Source organism: Plectrocnemia conspersa, unplaced genomic scaffold, assembly GCF_051122295.1.
Source record: "Plectrocnemia conspersa isolate PC_06_02 unplaced genomic scaffold, ASM5112229v1 ptg000007l, whole genome shotgun sequence".
In the NCBI taxonomy this organism is placed as follows: domain Eukaryota; kingdom Metazoa; phylum Arthropoda; class Insecta; order Trichoptera; family Polycentropodidae; genus Plectrocnemia; species Plectrocnemia conspersa.
In genome coordinates, this window is record NW_028277171.1 from 10,350,049 (window position 1) to 10,367,911 (window position 17,863).

The window sequence follows — 17,863 nt, forward strand, 5'->3', positions numbered from 1 at the left end:
AGAAATATTAATATTTAAGCAAGTTTTTATATATTTGCATTATAGTCAAACTTAAATTGTAAATACATATTACGAGTTTCTTTATAAAATTTAATTAAATTTGTTGCTTCTAAACATCTCGTAGAGATCTAAGACTGTATTTGCTATATGCATATAGGATAAATATTTAAAAAATAATTGAATAAATGTAACCGTTTTTGAGTTGATTAAAAATATGACCGATGTCAGTTTATAGTCTTCACATTATCGTTGCAATATGTTTAAAAAATCACTGTTAATTTGAGACTCCGCTTCTTTTGTGTAAATCTGTTTTTGTCTGAATCACAGATGTTTTAAATTCAAGCTATTGACCTCGCTCTACTTAAAGTTATGGTCCATGGGCAACTTCAAACTTTACTTATTCATTATTTTGCATCGAAAAGCTGCGTAGATCAACGCCAAAAACATGCCTTACCTCCTACCTGGGCTGTCATCAAGCTACTGATGCTATTCGATAACTTTAAACTTTATAGAGGCAGAGTTTGGAATGTAGATGTGAGCGAAAGTACGTACATTCTTCATTTACACCGTAAGGTTCATCAGTTCGACTTCAACGATCACGCATAACGTTATGTTGTAACAGGAAGTTCTTGAAAGAATCAATTCATGTAATTTGAAGGATTATTTTTGGAAGTCCACGTGCTATCCTTAGCCCGCACACTGTCTAAGAACATTGTTATCGAAAGAGAGATACTTTATATATAGATATTAAACATTACCACTCTCGCCCTAAAAGTAAAATTTCAGTGCTTGCCACCAAGACGGAAAAACATGTCTATGGCATCACCGTTTTTTTCGTCGGTAATTTTAAAAGTCATCAGTTCATTCTAAATTATGTGACCGTTTATAAATATTTAATTTCAAAGCTTAATGTGACACATACAATAATTCTTAAAATAATGGTTATTAGATCTGAATAACGGTACCTTCTTTAAAACCCAAATAGATATTTATTGTGAATTTTTTCTGTATCAAAATAAAATTCAACAACGAAAACCAAATTTTCCGATAACGGAAAATTTTCATCAGCGTCCGTTGCTATTTTTTTATCAAACTTTTTTTATTAACTCTCTACGGGACGCGAGTCACACTAGTTTACTAATAAAAACGCGTCCATTTGCGTATATATTTTTATGAAAAAAGTGCGATATTATTGCAGATGAAACGTTTTTTTTATTGCACCAAGCACCATCCTCAGTTATATAATTTACATACTATATCGAATAACGACATCATATTTTTACGTAATACATGCTTAATCGTACCGTTATAAATATATATGTTTATTTCTATAAAGATTGATATAATATATAGAGATTTTTTTTATAAGAAACATAAAAAAATGTATCATCTTATTTGATATATTTTTATTGTAACGATTGTACAGTGACTTGCTAGGTAATAACGTATTTCTTCTTTCAGATAAAATTTTATAGTTTTAAAAACGCGTAGTATTTAATAATAACTAATTTCGTAAGGTGTTGTTGTAACGTCGTGTATTTTGTGTAAATTATAGAATATTTCAAAATGTATTATGAGATAGATTTATTACTATACATATAAATTATTCAATAGTAGTTTGGTATAAAATGGTGAGGGATTACATAATAGTTTTTTTCGGGATACTATTATATAAACATACACCTCTTTGTAATATTTTTCAGCCCATTCTTAAATTATATATGATAATAATATCAAAAATAGGAATATATAAACCCCAATTTGTATTATGTATTTCTATATTTTTTATTATATTCTATACATATATTTAAATCAAATGTAGTTATATTTTAAAATTAGTTATTAACTAATATAAATAAATTGATTTATTATAAACTGAGTAAACAATTTTATATAACACGCAGTTCGACAAATAACTATTTTATTTAGAGCACATGTATTTAAAAGCTATCCATTTGAATAAATTACTGTTGTTTTTAACACTACATTTAGATAGCAAATATATTTACTATAAATAAAATATTTTCTATATAAGCAAATAATTTATGTACAATACAATATTTGTTTAATATAAAATACACAAAGCGTAATATTTATTTTATACGCTCAAGCGTTTCACGCGTAAGAGCAAACAAAATTAATAAACGCGTCAAAGTTGATATATTAGTGTTAATAACGGACAAAAGGGTCCGAGGATTCACCAAATCGTTATTCCGTACAATAAAAATGGTTCTATTGAAAATCCTTGTCGCTTATAAGACCTTTCTTAAATTAATAATTAATAAATATAATAAAAATAAATTTACGTAGCTACATATAACGTAATGTCAATTTTTAATCTGCCGTCCCGTGTTTAATATTCAATCACTTTACGTTTTATCTCTTTTAGCGAGGACCGAAGCTATTTTTTTTAATATTAAAAATTAAATCAGTGCTCAAGCTATACGTGTTTATGTATGTATATAATAAATTCTTCATGGGGTTGGATTTTTATTTTTTTTCCGGTGGCAGAATGAAAAAAATCGCTTTTTGAGTTTGGAATAAATTTGAATATTTTTCTTCTTCTCTAGATTTTGCGTAGCAATCGAGAGCTGTTTGTTACGCTTCATTTGCGTCTAATATTGCCATATTCGAAGGTCTGGACAAATTTATACTCGATAAGAGCTATTGTTGCTTTTTAAAAAATGTTTAAGGCGACGTAGCATTGCGAAGTGGGCATAGAAGGTTCATATTTATGTTAAATTTTATTTGTAATGTGGTTATGTTGATTTACATAATGCGCAATAATTTAAGGAAAAGGTCCATGTTTACACTTATGTAAATTCGGGTATATACCTACATACATCCATATATATTTTTTTCAAGAGTAATATTAAAGAATAAGGGTGACCTAGAAGGTCAAAGAATTTTCATTGCACATCTGTTCCTAACCTTTAATTAATACTCTATTTAATCTGCATATAAACTATTTTATTTCTAAAAAATAATATTTTTTTTAATATATTTATTTTAATGTAAAAAAGTGCACTAACTCATAAAAAAATTAAATTAGGTTTTTACTTAATCAATTAGTAAAAAGATTGGATTTTTCAACAGGCGTTAATTATAGATAAAACCGTTTTAAAGCCGAATATGACAGATGACCAAGCTTTATTAGCTTATAAAATTTTATTTAATTTAAAAAGGTTTAATCAATGATTTAGCATAATTCTTATCACACTTATTGGGACAATTTAAATACTGTTTAAATAGGGTTCTGCTTAACAATTTTTTATAAATTTAAGTAGAAATTGCTTACGAGAAAAATAAAGTCAGCCGCTGCACTGACATATATATTTTTTTCTGCTGATATTGTCGAAATTTTCCGTTATTTCGCTTGGGTCGGTTATTTTGTCGGTCTTATCACAGAATATAATAAGATTTATATTTAATTACTTATTTAGAAAAATCTAAATTAATTTTATTTCGAATATCGATTTTATGGTTTCAAAAGTATTATTTATTCAAGAAAATATTCTCTTTACTTAAAAAGCGCTCGTGCTTAATTAAAAATTGTTTAATTTATGTAAACACGGTTAAATTGAGTAATTAAATTTAATATTTAAATAGAAATGTAACATTTAATAAGGTCATTATTTTATTAATTAACAAAACGTTAATATTTTTTAGCACACGCCTTGTCATTTTTAATGTCATTATGCGTTCTCTGGTAATTTAATATTTTTGACATAGGTTTGACACAGGCCCTAATTATTTTTTGAAAGTTGTTGAGTCAGTAAGTTTTATAAACCTGTATTTTATAATATAATATATTATATTATATACACATGTATATATGGTTATATGAAATACAATTTAATACCCGCTTCAATGAAGCTATCTATGACGTTAGAATCTGAAATTGAATGACACATCTTACAGCAAAATATATATAGAAATTTTTATTTGCACGTCATAGAATATTTTTGTAATAATTAAAAATTTTTAATATAATAATATTTTAGATATGGTATTCCGGATAGTCTCTGTCACGTTTATTATAACAAAGAAAAGTCATTTTAATGAGTAGTCCCTTCATGAATATCAAATAATGGTGTGCCGCGACAAAACTCGATTAACGAATCAATTTCACGTAGAGAGAATACGCAAAATTCTACCTTTTTATATTTATTTCATTATGGTAAATTCCTAAAAATGCGCATACGTAAAATTTGTTTCAAAAACGCTCGTACACATATACTTTTTTTTAACAATTAAGAGGAACGTTTCAGCATTTCAGTACGCGTAAAGTGGTTAATTTGTGTGTATATTTTTTCCACCCCCCGAATTAAATTCTCGCGTCTACGTTATTTATTGAGAAGCGTCCTGTATTTTTAATTTTCCACAGAAATTAGTTACTCGGTGGCAGAGTTGGTGAATAAAATATGCCCTTTGCAAATTTTCAGGGCAAAATTAAAATTATATATGTATATACATATATAAAAGAGTCTGTGCGTAACTTCAGTATTTCAGTAATGGTTAAAATAAGTATTATATTTTAAAAGACTTTTGCGTCTGTTTAAACACTAGATATGCTTAAGTTGTTATAAATTTAAGTTTTTATGTATTGTCTTTAGTTTTAAGTGCCAGGTTAAATACGTCTACGTAAATTCCGTTGGATGTAAAATATAAGGATTAAATTTAACTAAATTAGTAATATATGTCAATATACTAATTTTATATTATTGTAGGAGTGAGAAAATATTAGATTACCAAATTATTTTAGGAAATATTAAAATTTTAAGATTTTTCAATAATGATATAATTATCTATATTAATATAAATAAAGCAAATAAAAATGCAGTACAAAGATATTTATAGACATATCGTAAATTACAAAATTAAATAAAGGATCAGTTTTTTTATAATAATATTCCTGAAACATTATAGAGCAGAAATGTCAAAACTATAAATTAAAAAAAAAATATTAAAAAGGCTTATACTGCAGATAAATTATAATGGATGAGAAAAATATTTACTTAGCACGAAATATGTAATGTTTTTCTACTTTAACCATTCAATAACAGTGCATTAAAGTATGCTGTTCAAATTTATAAGTTAACTTATCTGTAACTATTCTAAAACACAAAAATCTTTGTGTAGTTAGATACCTTAAAAAATGTTAATTTAATGAAACAGAATTTTCTTCATAATATTAATAGCGCCGTGCGTATTAAACTAATTGTTAAGGAGAAGTAAAAGACTTAATTACATAAAAATAGTAAATTTCAATACAAAATTTATATTATCAGAAATATAAAACTATAATGAATATAAAGAACTTTAGATATTATAGATATCACAATCGTAAAAGACAGATATAAAAGGTATGTTTTTAGCAGTAGACCTAAACTATAAGTAAGAGTTAAATAGTGGAGGTATAACTACATGTTAAATTTTGATATAGAGTTATTCTCCGCTTGCTATCTTGTATAATAGAATACTGAATAATTTTTTAGTAAAATAATCATAAATAGATAGTTAAAATAAACAATATTAATGCTTGTAAATTAAAACGAAAATCTCGCAACAACTGTTTTATATTCTTGAAATAAGTTTAATGTTAACTTCTTGTTAAATGATTTGGCAAACTGATAGTACTCTCAGAAAAAGTTTTACTTAAACTGGTGACGAAATATGACCTTTTACAACCCGCCTTAACGATAAGCAGTATCTATGTGTAAAGTTTTATTCCCATTGCCACGTAAATTACTCCGAAAGACCAAAAAACCTCTGAGCCTCGTGCATTACATTACATAATATATTAATTATGAAATTTTCGAAAATTTATATATTATATCCTTGAAATGAGAAAATAAAATTTGGAAACCGTTACGCTTTTAACTAATTACCATTTTCACCAGATGCCTACCGCATTAAACGTGTAAAAAAGTTACTGCGTACAAATTTCATAAAAAGTTCGGTCCTATATGTACTATATTGTACATACAGACATCAAATTAACAAATTATATCATAGTAAAATAACAATAATTGAAACGAGCGCGCCCACAAAACCTGGGTGTGTTTTCCGAAGTTTTTGAGGTCGATTTCCAAATTGGGTATGAAAACTTTTTCCATTTTCAAGGGTCCGGTCGGATAACGTGATTAAAATTCGCGGTAAAGTCCCTTTTAGCCTCGTTCGAAATTGACCGTGAAAGCGGTACACATTAAAACGCACATATGTTTTGTATTGTAATATGGTAAATCCCCTTTGTTCCTTTGTGATTTTATACTTTTCTGTTAATGTATTATAAATAAAATATTACATTAGTAATTTATACTTAACTCGAAATATGTTATAATATTTTTTTAGTGATAAAATACAAAATAAAAATAATTTCAATTGAGATATGCTTTTATACGTTTTTATGATATGCTCTAAAAAAAACTTTATATCATTATAATATAATCCTTTATATTTAATTGTAAAGATTGATTAACAAACTGACTTTAAAAAATCATTTTTATATTTAAACACAAACGAATTTTATAAATAGCAAATATTCTTAGACTCATATTTTCATATATACAAACTCGCACTAAGATCCAGTGGCTGTTCTTGGCTTAAAAATTGTAAAGATACACACTTTCAAAAAATGACTTCATTATCACTAATAAGATAAGCAATGTATTTGAAAACTGATACCAACTAAAGTATATAATAGATAATTAAATATCGACTATGAGCAGCTATATGAGATATTTTACAATCAGGTCTTAGAAATTTTCTTAGCTTTTATTTTTTTTATATACAATTATTTTATTTTTATTTTCGATGGATGCTTAATTTTTGAACATCTAGTTATTATATGTTTTTCTTATGAGTGCTGCAGCTCTATAACACTAATACCTATTTTAATTAGTTTTACTACAATATTTATTTTGAATTTATATTGTCTTTAATCTGTATTTTGTTCCTGTACTCGCTTCGCCAAGATAATACCTAATGCAAATCAGGGATTTAAGGTTTAAGGATTAGCACTAACATGCTATTGATTCAGTAACGGCCACCGCGAGCCGCCACTGTTGTTACGGTCTACCGTGGCGCGGCGGGGACCGTCTCATTAGCGTCTGCTTGTCGAGATTGTCGACAAAAAGACAAATAGATAGCGACAAGTTGGCGGTATTCCGTAATTTGAATAGTTAACGAAGTGGAGCGGGGCCTTTTTTGTCGCCACCGCTCCTTCCTTCCTTCCTGCTTCCGGCGCCCGCGTCTACTTCCTTTTTACACTCCTTGCCCCGTCTTTATTAAGTCTTTTTGCGGCCACCTACCTCGCGGGCAGATTTTGCGGTGGCCAACTCCCACCACCCCCTTTCGTCGCCGTTCGCTATATAATTTTCAAAATTTCCCTAACTCGATTTGTCCATTTTCGCCACGTAGACGACGACGCTCGCCGACTAAACACACCTCGGTGCCCGACGCGACGAATCAGCAATTCGATTATGGTAATAACATAAATATATGATGTAGCATTTATATACTAAATAAAAATAGAATCAGGATATAAAATTCAAATCACAATACCATCGCAGAAACTGTTTCGCACGAATGAGTATTAAAAGTGTCAGAGAGCTTTTATTAAAATAGTGTATAAACCAAAAATATGGGACACAATAAAATTTGTATTATGATAAATAGGATCACTATTATTTAAAGCAAACCCAATTTTTATTAAATTGTGATATATTTATATCATTTTTTAATCTGTTTTGTCTTATAAATAACCATAAGCAGTAATACTAAAATTTATCGATATCGACTTATTTTTAAATGGATATGCCCAAGAAAGATTTATTGCATCTTTTCCGATTTAATTGCCCATGAATAAAAACAATTTATAAATAATTTTAAGTATGTAATAATATAAATATGTGTATTGCTATAAATATTTTAGTAATTGTGTCTACAAATTCAGTAGAACCGAGTAGTTTCTACAAGGCAATAGATTTTTTACTGACCAATGAGTAGATTCATTTATATTTTTATGTAATAGTAAAATTTAGTAAGATTAAATCTTAAAAGTATCCAAACCCTGTATTTTATCTGTAACTATACTATAAAAATATGATTTGTATATAATTTAATTGTATTATAATATTTTTTAAATATATTAATAACAGACAGTATCTCTCACATCTTAGAAAGAAAATATGGCGATCATCTAATTATATCATGTGCTTTCTAACCCATTTTATGTATACAAGTATTTATGAAATTTGGGTAACCATATTTTGACTAAAATAAAATTTATGTTGTGGTTTATTGTGTTCAAAAATATTTTAAAAGGTATGACTTTTAATTTGCATTTTTCTGTTTTAAGTAACTAAAATAGTATTATATACATAAATATCAATTTTACCTTTTTTTTATAATTAAATATATTAAAAACAGCCTATATTAAGAAGGTAATATCTTCTCGTCTTAAAAAAAAATTTCAAAGGTTATTACATTGTAAGGATTCGGTCAATCAAAATTTCCCGGAAAATCTATAAGAAAATAGTCTCAAATTCATGTAATTATTTTTTAAAATTACACGGAGTTTTTATATTCATGCTAAATTATTAATATAAATAATTAATATATAAATCAAATTTAATGGTTTCTGAAAACACCATTTTAGCATGGAAATTTGATATCGAAGGTTTCCTATAAAATAAGTTTTGATAAAATTATGGAACTAATGTAACTCACAACATAAGAAATGATCTGTATTTGAAGAAATCTAAAGAGCACCTAGTTTAAAAATAAAAGTATATGATAAACATTTGATGTTACATGTATTGGGTTCTTTAAATTTTAATTCTTTTAAATAAAATAATAATAATGTGCTTTTTTATATTTAAAAAAAATGCTTAGAAATTCTCGGGATTCTAAAAATTTTTATTTTTGACTCCTGGGATTAAAAAATACTCAGAAAAATCACCACTGATTATGTCTATGTAATAATATAGTACTACATTTAATAAGCTCGTTTATATCCGGATAAAAAAAATCTGAATGATTCTGATTAATCTTGCATTAAGCCTGATATTGTAAGCAAATAAACGCAAACTAATATTAATATTCTATAAAATAGTTTGGAAGCTATCACTCCAGTGCTAATTACTATTATATTAAGCACTTATGCTGAGATTTTATGATTATCTGTTTTATTGTTATTTTATAAAGTTATTGTTATTTTATTTTTAATAAATATATATGAATATTAAAAAATAGTTATTAAGGCGGAAATAAAATTTATATATTTTTTTGATTAAAATTTTTAGACTATTTTTATTAAATAAAAAAGTCTTTAATTTGTTTTTATAATAATCACTTATTAAGAATATATATATGTATTTAAAAATTTTTTTTAATAAAAGCATTATTGTTTTAAATTAATATAATAAAACCACTGAATTTTGCCAAAAAACATAATAAAAAAGAAAATAGTAATTAATTTTAAACTATATATAATCTTGTTAAACGTTTTAATTGTAGCTACAAATAATAATGAAATAGTTTATAAAAATAAAATAGTAAATTTATTATTGTTTTTGTAATTAATTAACATTTTAAACTAATGTTTGATTTATAACATATTAGTAATATTAAAGTAACTACGCAGCATCTTTACAAATTACCACTGATAGAGGATCATTTTTTTTAATCAAATAAATTTTTATTTTTAATAATTCATTCTTTTTGTATAAAAGTTAATTATATCAAAAAATAATTACTGTATTTATTGTTTAAGTTTTCTCTATTCTGAGTATTACAGCCTTTTGTGAAAATACATTTTCATTCAAACTCGCAATTTTCTTCTTATTGAAAAAATACGCTGCTTTCATTTATTCACTTATGACTGCAATGCTTTCTATTACCTGAAGTAAAACATTCAAATGAAAATTGAATGGAATTTTATTTTATCAAATTGAATGAGCAGTATAATAATTGGATGTACAATAAATAATAAAGAATACTTTAATTAGGCTACGATAATTTATACTATAAATCGCTTAATGAAATACTTAATTGCTTTTAAAATAAATTACATTATTGATTATCCCAAAGTGTAAAAGTTTTAACTTGTATTTAAATATTTAATTACAATACAACATAAGTATTTTTTTATTTCTTTATAAAAAAATAAATTTATTTTAGTACTAATAAAACGTTTGTTACTCCTGAAAACGATAAGCTGGCAAAAATAATTACAAAGATATTGCGCTCGAGTGCTTCCTTGCAGGGACGATTGAAAATACATATAGTACATACACTAGGAGTAATCCAAAAAATATCGGTTACTTTTCAAGAGCGAGTTTGCGGAAAAATCATATTCTTTATGGAAGTTAACCAAAGCGTATATGTGCCACGTTTTATGGTTTCGGTAATGGCTTAAGAAAACGTCCGTAATAAAGTAAGAGTGGGATAGCGGTCGGCAACCGTTGGATTTTACAGCGGATTTTCTCGAGATGGACAAGTTTCATAAAAACTCATATCATAAACGTTTGCTAAGATTAACAAAAAAAAGTAAAATAATATGTTGTTTAATAAAAAATATTTTTAAATTCATAATTATAACTGACGATACATTGAATTTAAAATAATATAAATAATTAGCTAGATAAATTATGATTATTAATAATTGCATAATAATTTGTTAATAAATATGTTTTGCTTTCAGGTTTGTTAGTGTGGGAAGCTTATGGAGGCAAGTTGGAAGGTACGATTTAATATTTAATATTTTAATGCTTCGTAATACTAATAATAAATAATAAAATAAAAATAATGCGTAATACAAATTAGTACACGTTTTATGAATTATGATTTAACACATTAAGAATATTAAATTAAATAAGGTATTAGTTGGTAATGCAGAAACAGGTATATTTTTATAAATGAGCAATAGAAAATAAATAGGTATACTTAATTCATGAGAATTTTAATACATAATATGTAAGACCTAATTTATTTAAATTAATCATCACAATATTTATCTGTGAGATTTAGAGAATCTAGAAAATATTTCATGATGATCGATCAGAAACATAATGATATGATAGTCACTAATTTTGATCCCTCATACAATTTAAATAAAAAAAACACTAAGGTTCTTATATGAATTAAACTTAGGTTTCTCTAGTATTAGTCAATGACTATATATGTACTATGTATAGCTCATTTTTGAACTAAAATAGATAATGCACTCGCACTTTTAAGAAATTTAAATTAATATTTAGCTTTAATATAATAAATAAAAATTGTCTTATTAAATAATTATGTAATAATAAATGGTTATATACTTTTTTTATTACAACAAAAATTAATTGATTTGATTGGCAAAAATAAATATACTATCTTAGATATGGTTAATTTAATTTTTTAATAAAAATTTATTGTATGTGAACATCTATATCTTACCATATTAAAAACATCGAAATATCTTAGTAAGATGATTGCCGAAAATGATGCAATCATATTTTTAAAATGTTAGTATTACACTGTAAAATAAATCATTTTCAGAAGGGTTGTCTGGTATTTCTCTTTATTATTATAATTACGGTTAACTATACGACAGTTATTCTAGATACTCGACGTTGGCTAAAATACCAAACCCGAACGATAGTGATTCTGAACTATATGGCATTAAATTCACAAACTTTTATGACTAGCAAAGCATATTTATTTTATTCCACATTTTTCTTATGGAATTTATCTGTCAAACAACACAAAGTACTTTAGAATCAACGTATATTTTTAATGTTTATTTGCAAGAGCGGTTCAAAAGTATCTGTTAATCATTAAAAACATAATAACATTGCACTAGGCAAGAGACACCAGGCACACGCGTATCTAGAGTCCCGTGAGTGATGCCCGCGGACCTTGTAGCTATCAAAAAGTACGCCCACATTCTCACAATCCCCTCCCACGGTGTGTATTACGCAAATCAAACGTTCAGACAAGCAACAAAAATATACTTTATATATTATATCATAACAATAAAAATGCTCAAGTTAACCAATGATTATTTAAAAAAAATGCGACAATATTTCTTAAGAGGATTTAAGTAATCAGCTTGTTATTTTATCGTTGTGGGAAAAATTATAATATAGTGGTTTATATAATATGCTAAACCTTCCTTCATATTTAGTCTTATCACGTCTGTTAGTTAACATTGTTAAAACTTTTCGCAAACTGTGCAAAATTGCCGTACAGAAACCTAACGTCACAATCTAAACTTACTGAAATTCAATAAACACAGTTTTAGAATTCGATTTCAATCACCGTCAAAATGTTGCATACAAATACAACTATAGTCAGCAGTGACAGTAAGTAATAGCCTCGGAAAATTGCACTCGCATGTGAGTGACACGTGTGTGACACGTGAAAAACCGATATCATTTTTCACGGCGGTTACGCCCCTTCTTTGAAATTGCATCCTGTGAAATCCGTGAGAATCTAATAAAATTATTCAAATGAATCTCTCTAGGGTGTGACTAAGGTGGCTGAGGAGTGTTTTTGCGCTTATGGGTGTGAAAACTTTTTGCTGTGAGATAAATGTGTGCGATAGGAAATCTCTTTTGCGCCGTTTGATTAAGCGCCATTCGTAAATCAAAAAACATCATCGTAAATAATGGAACGTGATATGTGACGCCACAAACTATAAGCTGATATATATGGGGCGTCCGTTAGATATCTGATCCCATTAAAGACAAGGATACAGGCAAAAGATGATGGACGAGAGGGTCGTATTCAAAATTATATAAATGGTTACTTTTTATAGAGCACTATTTATTATATATCATTGGATTACACCTCGTTGATTTAAAACAAACATATTTTTTATAGCTTAAAATATGGATTTAGATTCATATCATAAAGAGTATTACGGGAGTTGTATTCATTGGAACACCCTTTGTTTACAGATTACAATCCTAAATGTGTTGGAAAAGAATAAGTTTTTTTCCCAATTTCCAACTAATTCCCATTAAACAAATAGCGGTCCAAACCCGACTGTGATTAGTTCGAAAGAGACATTCTTATTTTATTTACAAGCGTAAATCGGAAGCAGTTAGTTCCTCTGAAATAGTAAACAAATCGTTATATATTGACGCTGCTGGTAATTACTTTAATTATGATTGTTCATTATAAAATATTGATACATTGAATAATGTCATTACATATATGTATGTCCATTATATAAAAATTAAAGTAGTAATAATAGTAATTTATTATAAATTAAATTTAATAAATATAAGTCAAGTCTAATACTTATTTATTTTGAATCTTTATTTTATTCTAACGTGAGTCCTTCTTACCCCAGCCGGTATTATTCGTAAATATTTATTCACGGCCGTTTGAAGGTTAATCTGAGACCCTTTCGCGGTTTTACCGCCGGCTGCGGCGACCGAGATGCGTATCTAGCGGATTGCTTGAGTTCTCAGGAAAAACCGGATATTTCCAGGTGCGCAATCAAAATTTTCGCCTCGAGACCGGTCGTAAATTGTTATTTAAATTTTCTATGAATTTACTAAAATTTCGTCCTAAAGAGCCTTTTCTTACGCCGGATATACGCCGGGATGATATCGCTTATTTCGCCGTTGGACTTTTCAACTCTCGTTATCTTCTAATCAATGAGGACAAAGGGAGCGTGGGTGGACTGAAAATTGACTCGATAACTCAAACATTATTACTTCCTTTGAAATTTTCCATAGTTTGAATGGAAATATTATTAAAATGTTGCGTGTTATGAAAAAAGTTTCCAGTTTTAATTAAAAGTCGCCCTTGGTTGTTAATTTAAAGCATCCGATTGTTTTAAATCAAGGAAGTTTCTCTTAAGCTAAATATACGCTTCATAATTAATGATATTTTAAAAATAATTTGCAAGCTTTGAAACGAAGTTTATTATTTTAATGGCTTCTTACAGAAGCCGCATTTTAAATTTGTTGTAATTTTACCGTTCGTCTATATGAATATCAAATTTCAGAGAAATGTATCAGATAAGTTTTGGCTAAAAATCTGTCTTTTTTTAAGAGTGTATTATCTCGTTTTTATTCAAATGTATCTATTATATTGCATATTGTTTTAACAATTTACTTATTTTTTAAACATAGATAAACATTTTTCTTAATTTCTAGCGTGTCTGGAAGATTAATTATTAGGTGCTAAAAATATAATTGTCATTCTATTCGATCATCCCAGATTAGCTTTCCTAGATTTTCTTAATCTCATGGATAAATATCATATTGAGTAGTTAAATTAAAATTAAACTAGATTGTTCATAGTGACATATATTATTTGTAAGCTGCAACGATAGTTCATAATTAATAAAATAAAAGTCACTAATTTTAGTCTGGTGTTTCGCTGGTTGCTTATATATATTAATTGTGTTTAACCTATTGTATTTGACATAATTTGTCTAAATATTTTTTTTATTTATTTATCTATGCTTGCAGATATTATACGAAAGGGTTTGAAAATTAGACCTTTATTTCTTTACAGCCACAATTGTACAGAAAAATGAAGTGAATTAACATTTATAATATTTTTTTGTGTAATTTTGACTTTAAAATGATATAGAGCTTTGTATTTATATAGCCATTGTGCAAACCAATTTATTTTTTGTCGAACTGTATTTACTTTTCGTTGCACGTAATTTTTTAATCGAGAAATGAATAGTTTCTGCTGCGTACAATAAGCTCATAAAAAACTACTGCACGGTTTTATTTTGTTTTCATTTAGTTCGTGCGGCACTCATTTATAAAGTCTTAATATTTTTCTAGCTGATTATTGATCTGTTGAATTTATATAAATAAGTGTCTGATTTTTTTGTTTGGTTTTAATTAAACTAACGCTATAAGAGAGGTCTAAAAGTCCACACTTTTTCATATATTGTGCAAAGCTCTGATTTCTATTATGTTTTTTTAAAATCACCATCGCAATATACATTCTTTAACAGTTACATAATTAAACGCATTGTTAGGTTTACAAACATAAAAATAAAATAACTCATTGTTTTTTTTATGAATAACGACATTTCTTAAATATTAATTAATACTAATTTTGAATTTAATTTAATGGAAGAAAAAATATTAATAAAGACCTGAAATTACATTGCTTTTTAAGCCACAAAGCCTTCATAATAACAATAATAGCCATAATTAATATACACAGATGAAATAAAACAAAAACACTAATTAATTTATACGTATGGGGGGAGAGTCACTGTAGAAATGAATTAATAAACAATTCGCACCTGAGCAAGCAAGAAAGACAGAGAAAAATACGCGGAATTAATTCGGTAGCAGTACTCATATATTTACAACGAGAGCCGTTCTTTCATACTATTATAATTAACGTTATCCTCGTTTCAAAGTGCGGATGTTCGTATAACAACTTTTGTGCTCTATACATAACATACGGATGTATACTCGCTTTTCCTCCTCGCAAATCTCCGTTTTTGCCTTCATTCACTCTTATCGGCTACCGAGTCAGTTTTGAAAAGGAAACGCGATAAGACACAAGGCCCTTTATGTGTAACAAATAATATTCCAGAGGAAGTTACATAAATTTAGCGTACGTCTTTATCGTGAAAAGTTCCACCTCAAGGGTGAGGGTTAAGACAATGGCATGGGAGAAAAAAAATGTGTTTGTTCCGAGAAATATAACGCCGTTTGCGAGATATTCATCTAATTTCGTGTTGTTGTATAAAAAATATCATTAATCATACTATTGTGTAAAATAAAGTTTTATAAATGATATAATAAAATATAAATAGATCGAGCCGATAAAAAATATGTTTACGACGTGGTTTTTAAGGAATATAAAATAATTTATAAAAATGTCAGATAAAGAAATTGTAAAATCTTTTTCAATTTTACTTTATGCATCCTTATCAAGTTAGATTCTCTAAATGAATTAAAATATTTTATTTTTTAAAGGATTTAAAAAATGTATTTCAACTAAAATATGTATAATAAATCTAAATAATGTATGTGTAATTTTATACATATTCAAAAACTGCAGAGCATATTTTTCTGAATGTAAATAACATCATGTGTATTTTGGTTACCAAATTTTAAAACTCGATAACTGAAAAGCTCGACGTTTTGACATATTTTCATCATCGCGAATATAATGTAAATTTTTTCGTATACCGTTTCGAAAACACGGTAAATAAATGTAGGTATTTATAATGGGTTCCAAAAATATAATATGTATGTATTATATTTATATATAAAGCAATATAAAAATATTTTATTCATTCAACCATTTTACGCGTCTTAAATATTTAAATGATATTTTATCATAACTACACATATGCGATATTTTACGTTTTATTGTAAAAAATGAAAAGCAAGACTGGCAAAGTTGCGCTTTCGGCTGATTTATGTTTTCACATTTATATATGCACTTTATATCTGTGGCATAACTAAGAATAGTGAGTCGCATGCAAATTTTTCAAAAGCTTGCAATGAATAGGATTTATTCTGTATTTTACTAGCAAAATAGTATTAGTAGATATATAAAATTAAATTATTACTGTTTTAGATAATTGTACTATAGACTTAAATTATTTAAACACATAATTATAAATATGAAAATATAGTTACCTTTTACATTAAATCTTATACAAGAAAGTATTTTTATATTATGTACAAAACATTGTAAAAGACTTATTAGTAAAAAATGTACTTTGCTTAAATATTCATTTTTGCTTTTACATTCAAGCTTATTTTATTAGGACAATTTTTTTTTATTTATGTACCCAAAAACATCCTTCTGATATAAACTTGATTTTAACACTATTTGTATAATATTGAAGTAGTTCAATATCTTATAAACATTAAAATATTATTAATATCTCTTATAGAAATAAGAAATATCCCTCTTATTTTTAAGTTATTAAAAATATTCAAATATTTAAAATAAATATTAATTTATTTTCGACGAATTTTTTTCACGCTTTCAATTAATATCACAATCCCTATGTTCAATATTATTGACGGAAAACCGCAATTTTCTTTTTGTCAAGCTGTGGTTAATAATATATTTGCAGTTATTTAATTAATTATGTTTTTTTCTTTATACGTTTTTATTCTACGAAATGATTTGAGATAAGTTATTTTTTATAATTATGTGACTCATTAAGCTAATAAGTCTGAAGTCATGATTTTTTTTTGGGGAATAATTGTCGATCGCAACAATCTACTCTTGAGGTATTTCTTCTAACAATTATATTTTATTGTAAAATGTTGTGAAGATATTTTAGTTTTCCTCGTTTAGACCTTTTAACAAATGCTGGTATCAAATCAGATACAATTTTTATGAGTTCTCTAAGGTATCCAAGTAATGAATTTATATATATATATATATATATATATATATATATATATATATATATATATATATATATATATATATATATATATATATATATATATATATATATATATATATATATATATATATATATATATATATATATACTTCCACAAATTATTTTTTTATTTAAGCCAAGTAATACTTATATTTTAATGCAATTAAATTTTAAATATTTAGTTTTTTAATGTATATTGTATTCCTCGTTTTTGTTGTAAATTTAATATTTATTTGTATTTCAAATTCATCCAATTTCTATGGCTTTTATTTTTATAAGACGATAAATATTATTGTATTTTATCTGATTCATTATTTTCTCAAATTTTATATCTAGAATTAATTATTTTTTTTCCTATTTGTTAGTCATTAAAATTTTGTTTAAAACTTTCAATAAATTGATTTTTTAATAATAATATTTAATTATATAAAATATTATAAATAAACAATTTACATAATT

The 17,863-nt window shown here is 26.3% G+C and overlaps 1 protein-coding gene across 1 annotated transcript in view; it reads left to right on the forward strand.

The window, feature by feature from the left end:
• LOC148233900 (cell adhesion molecule Dscam2-like) overlaps positions 1 to 17,863 on the forward strand; it is a 196,421-nt gene that overhangs the window by 11,979 nt on the left and 166,579 nt on the right. Inside the window, exon 3 of the mRNA XM_088188610.1 lies at positions 10,709 to 10,747. Coding sequence (XP_088044736.1) covers positions 10,709 to 10,747 — 39 coding nt within the window. The remainder of the gene's footprint in view (positions 1 to 10,708; positions 10,748 to 17,863) is intronic.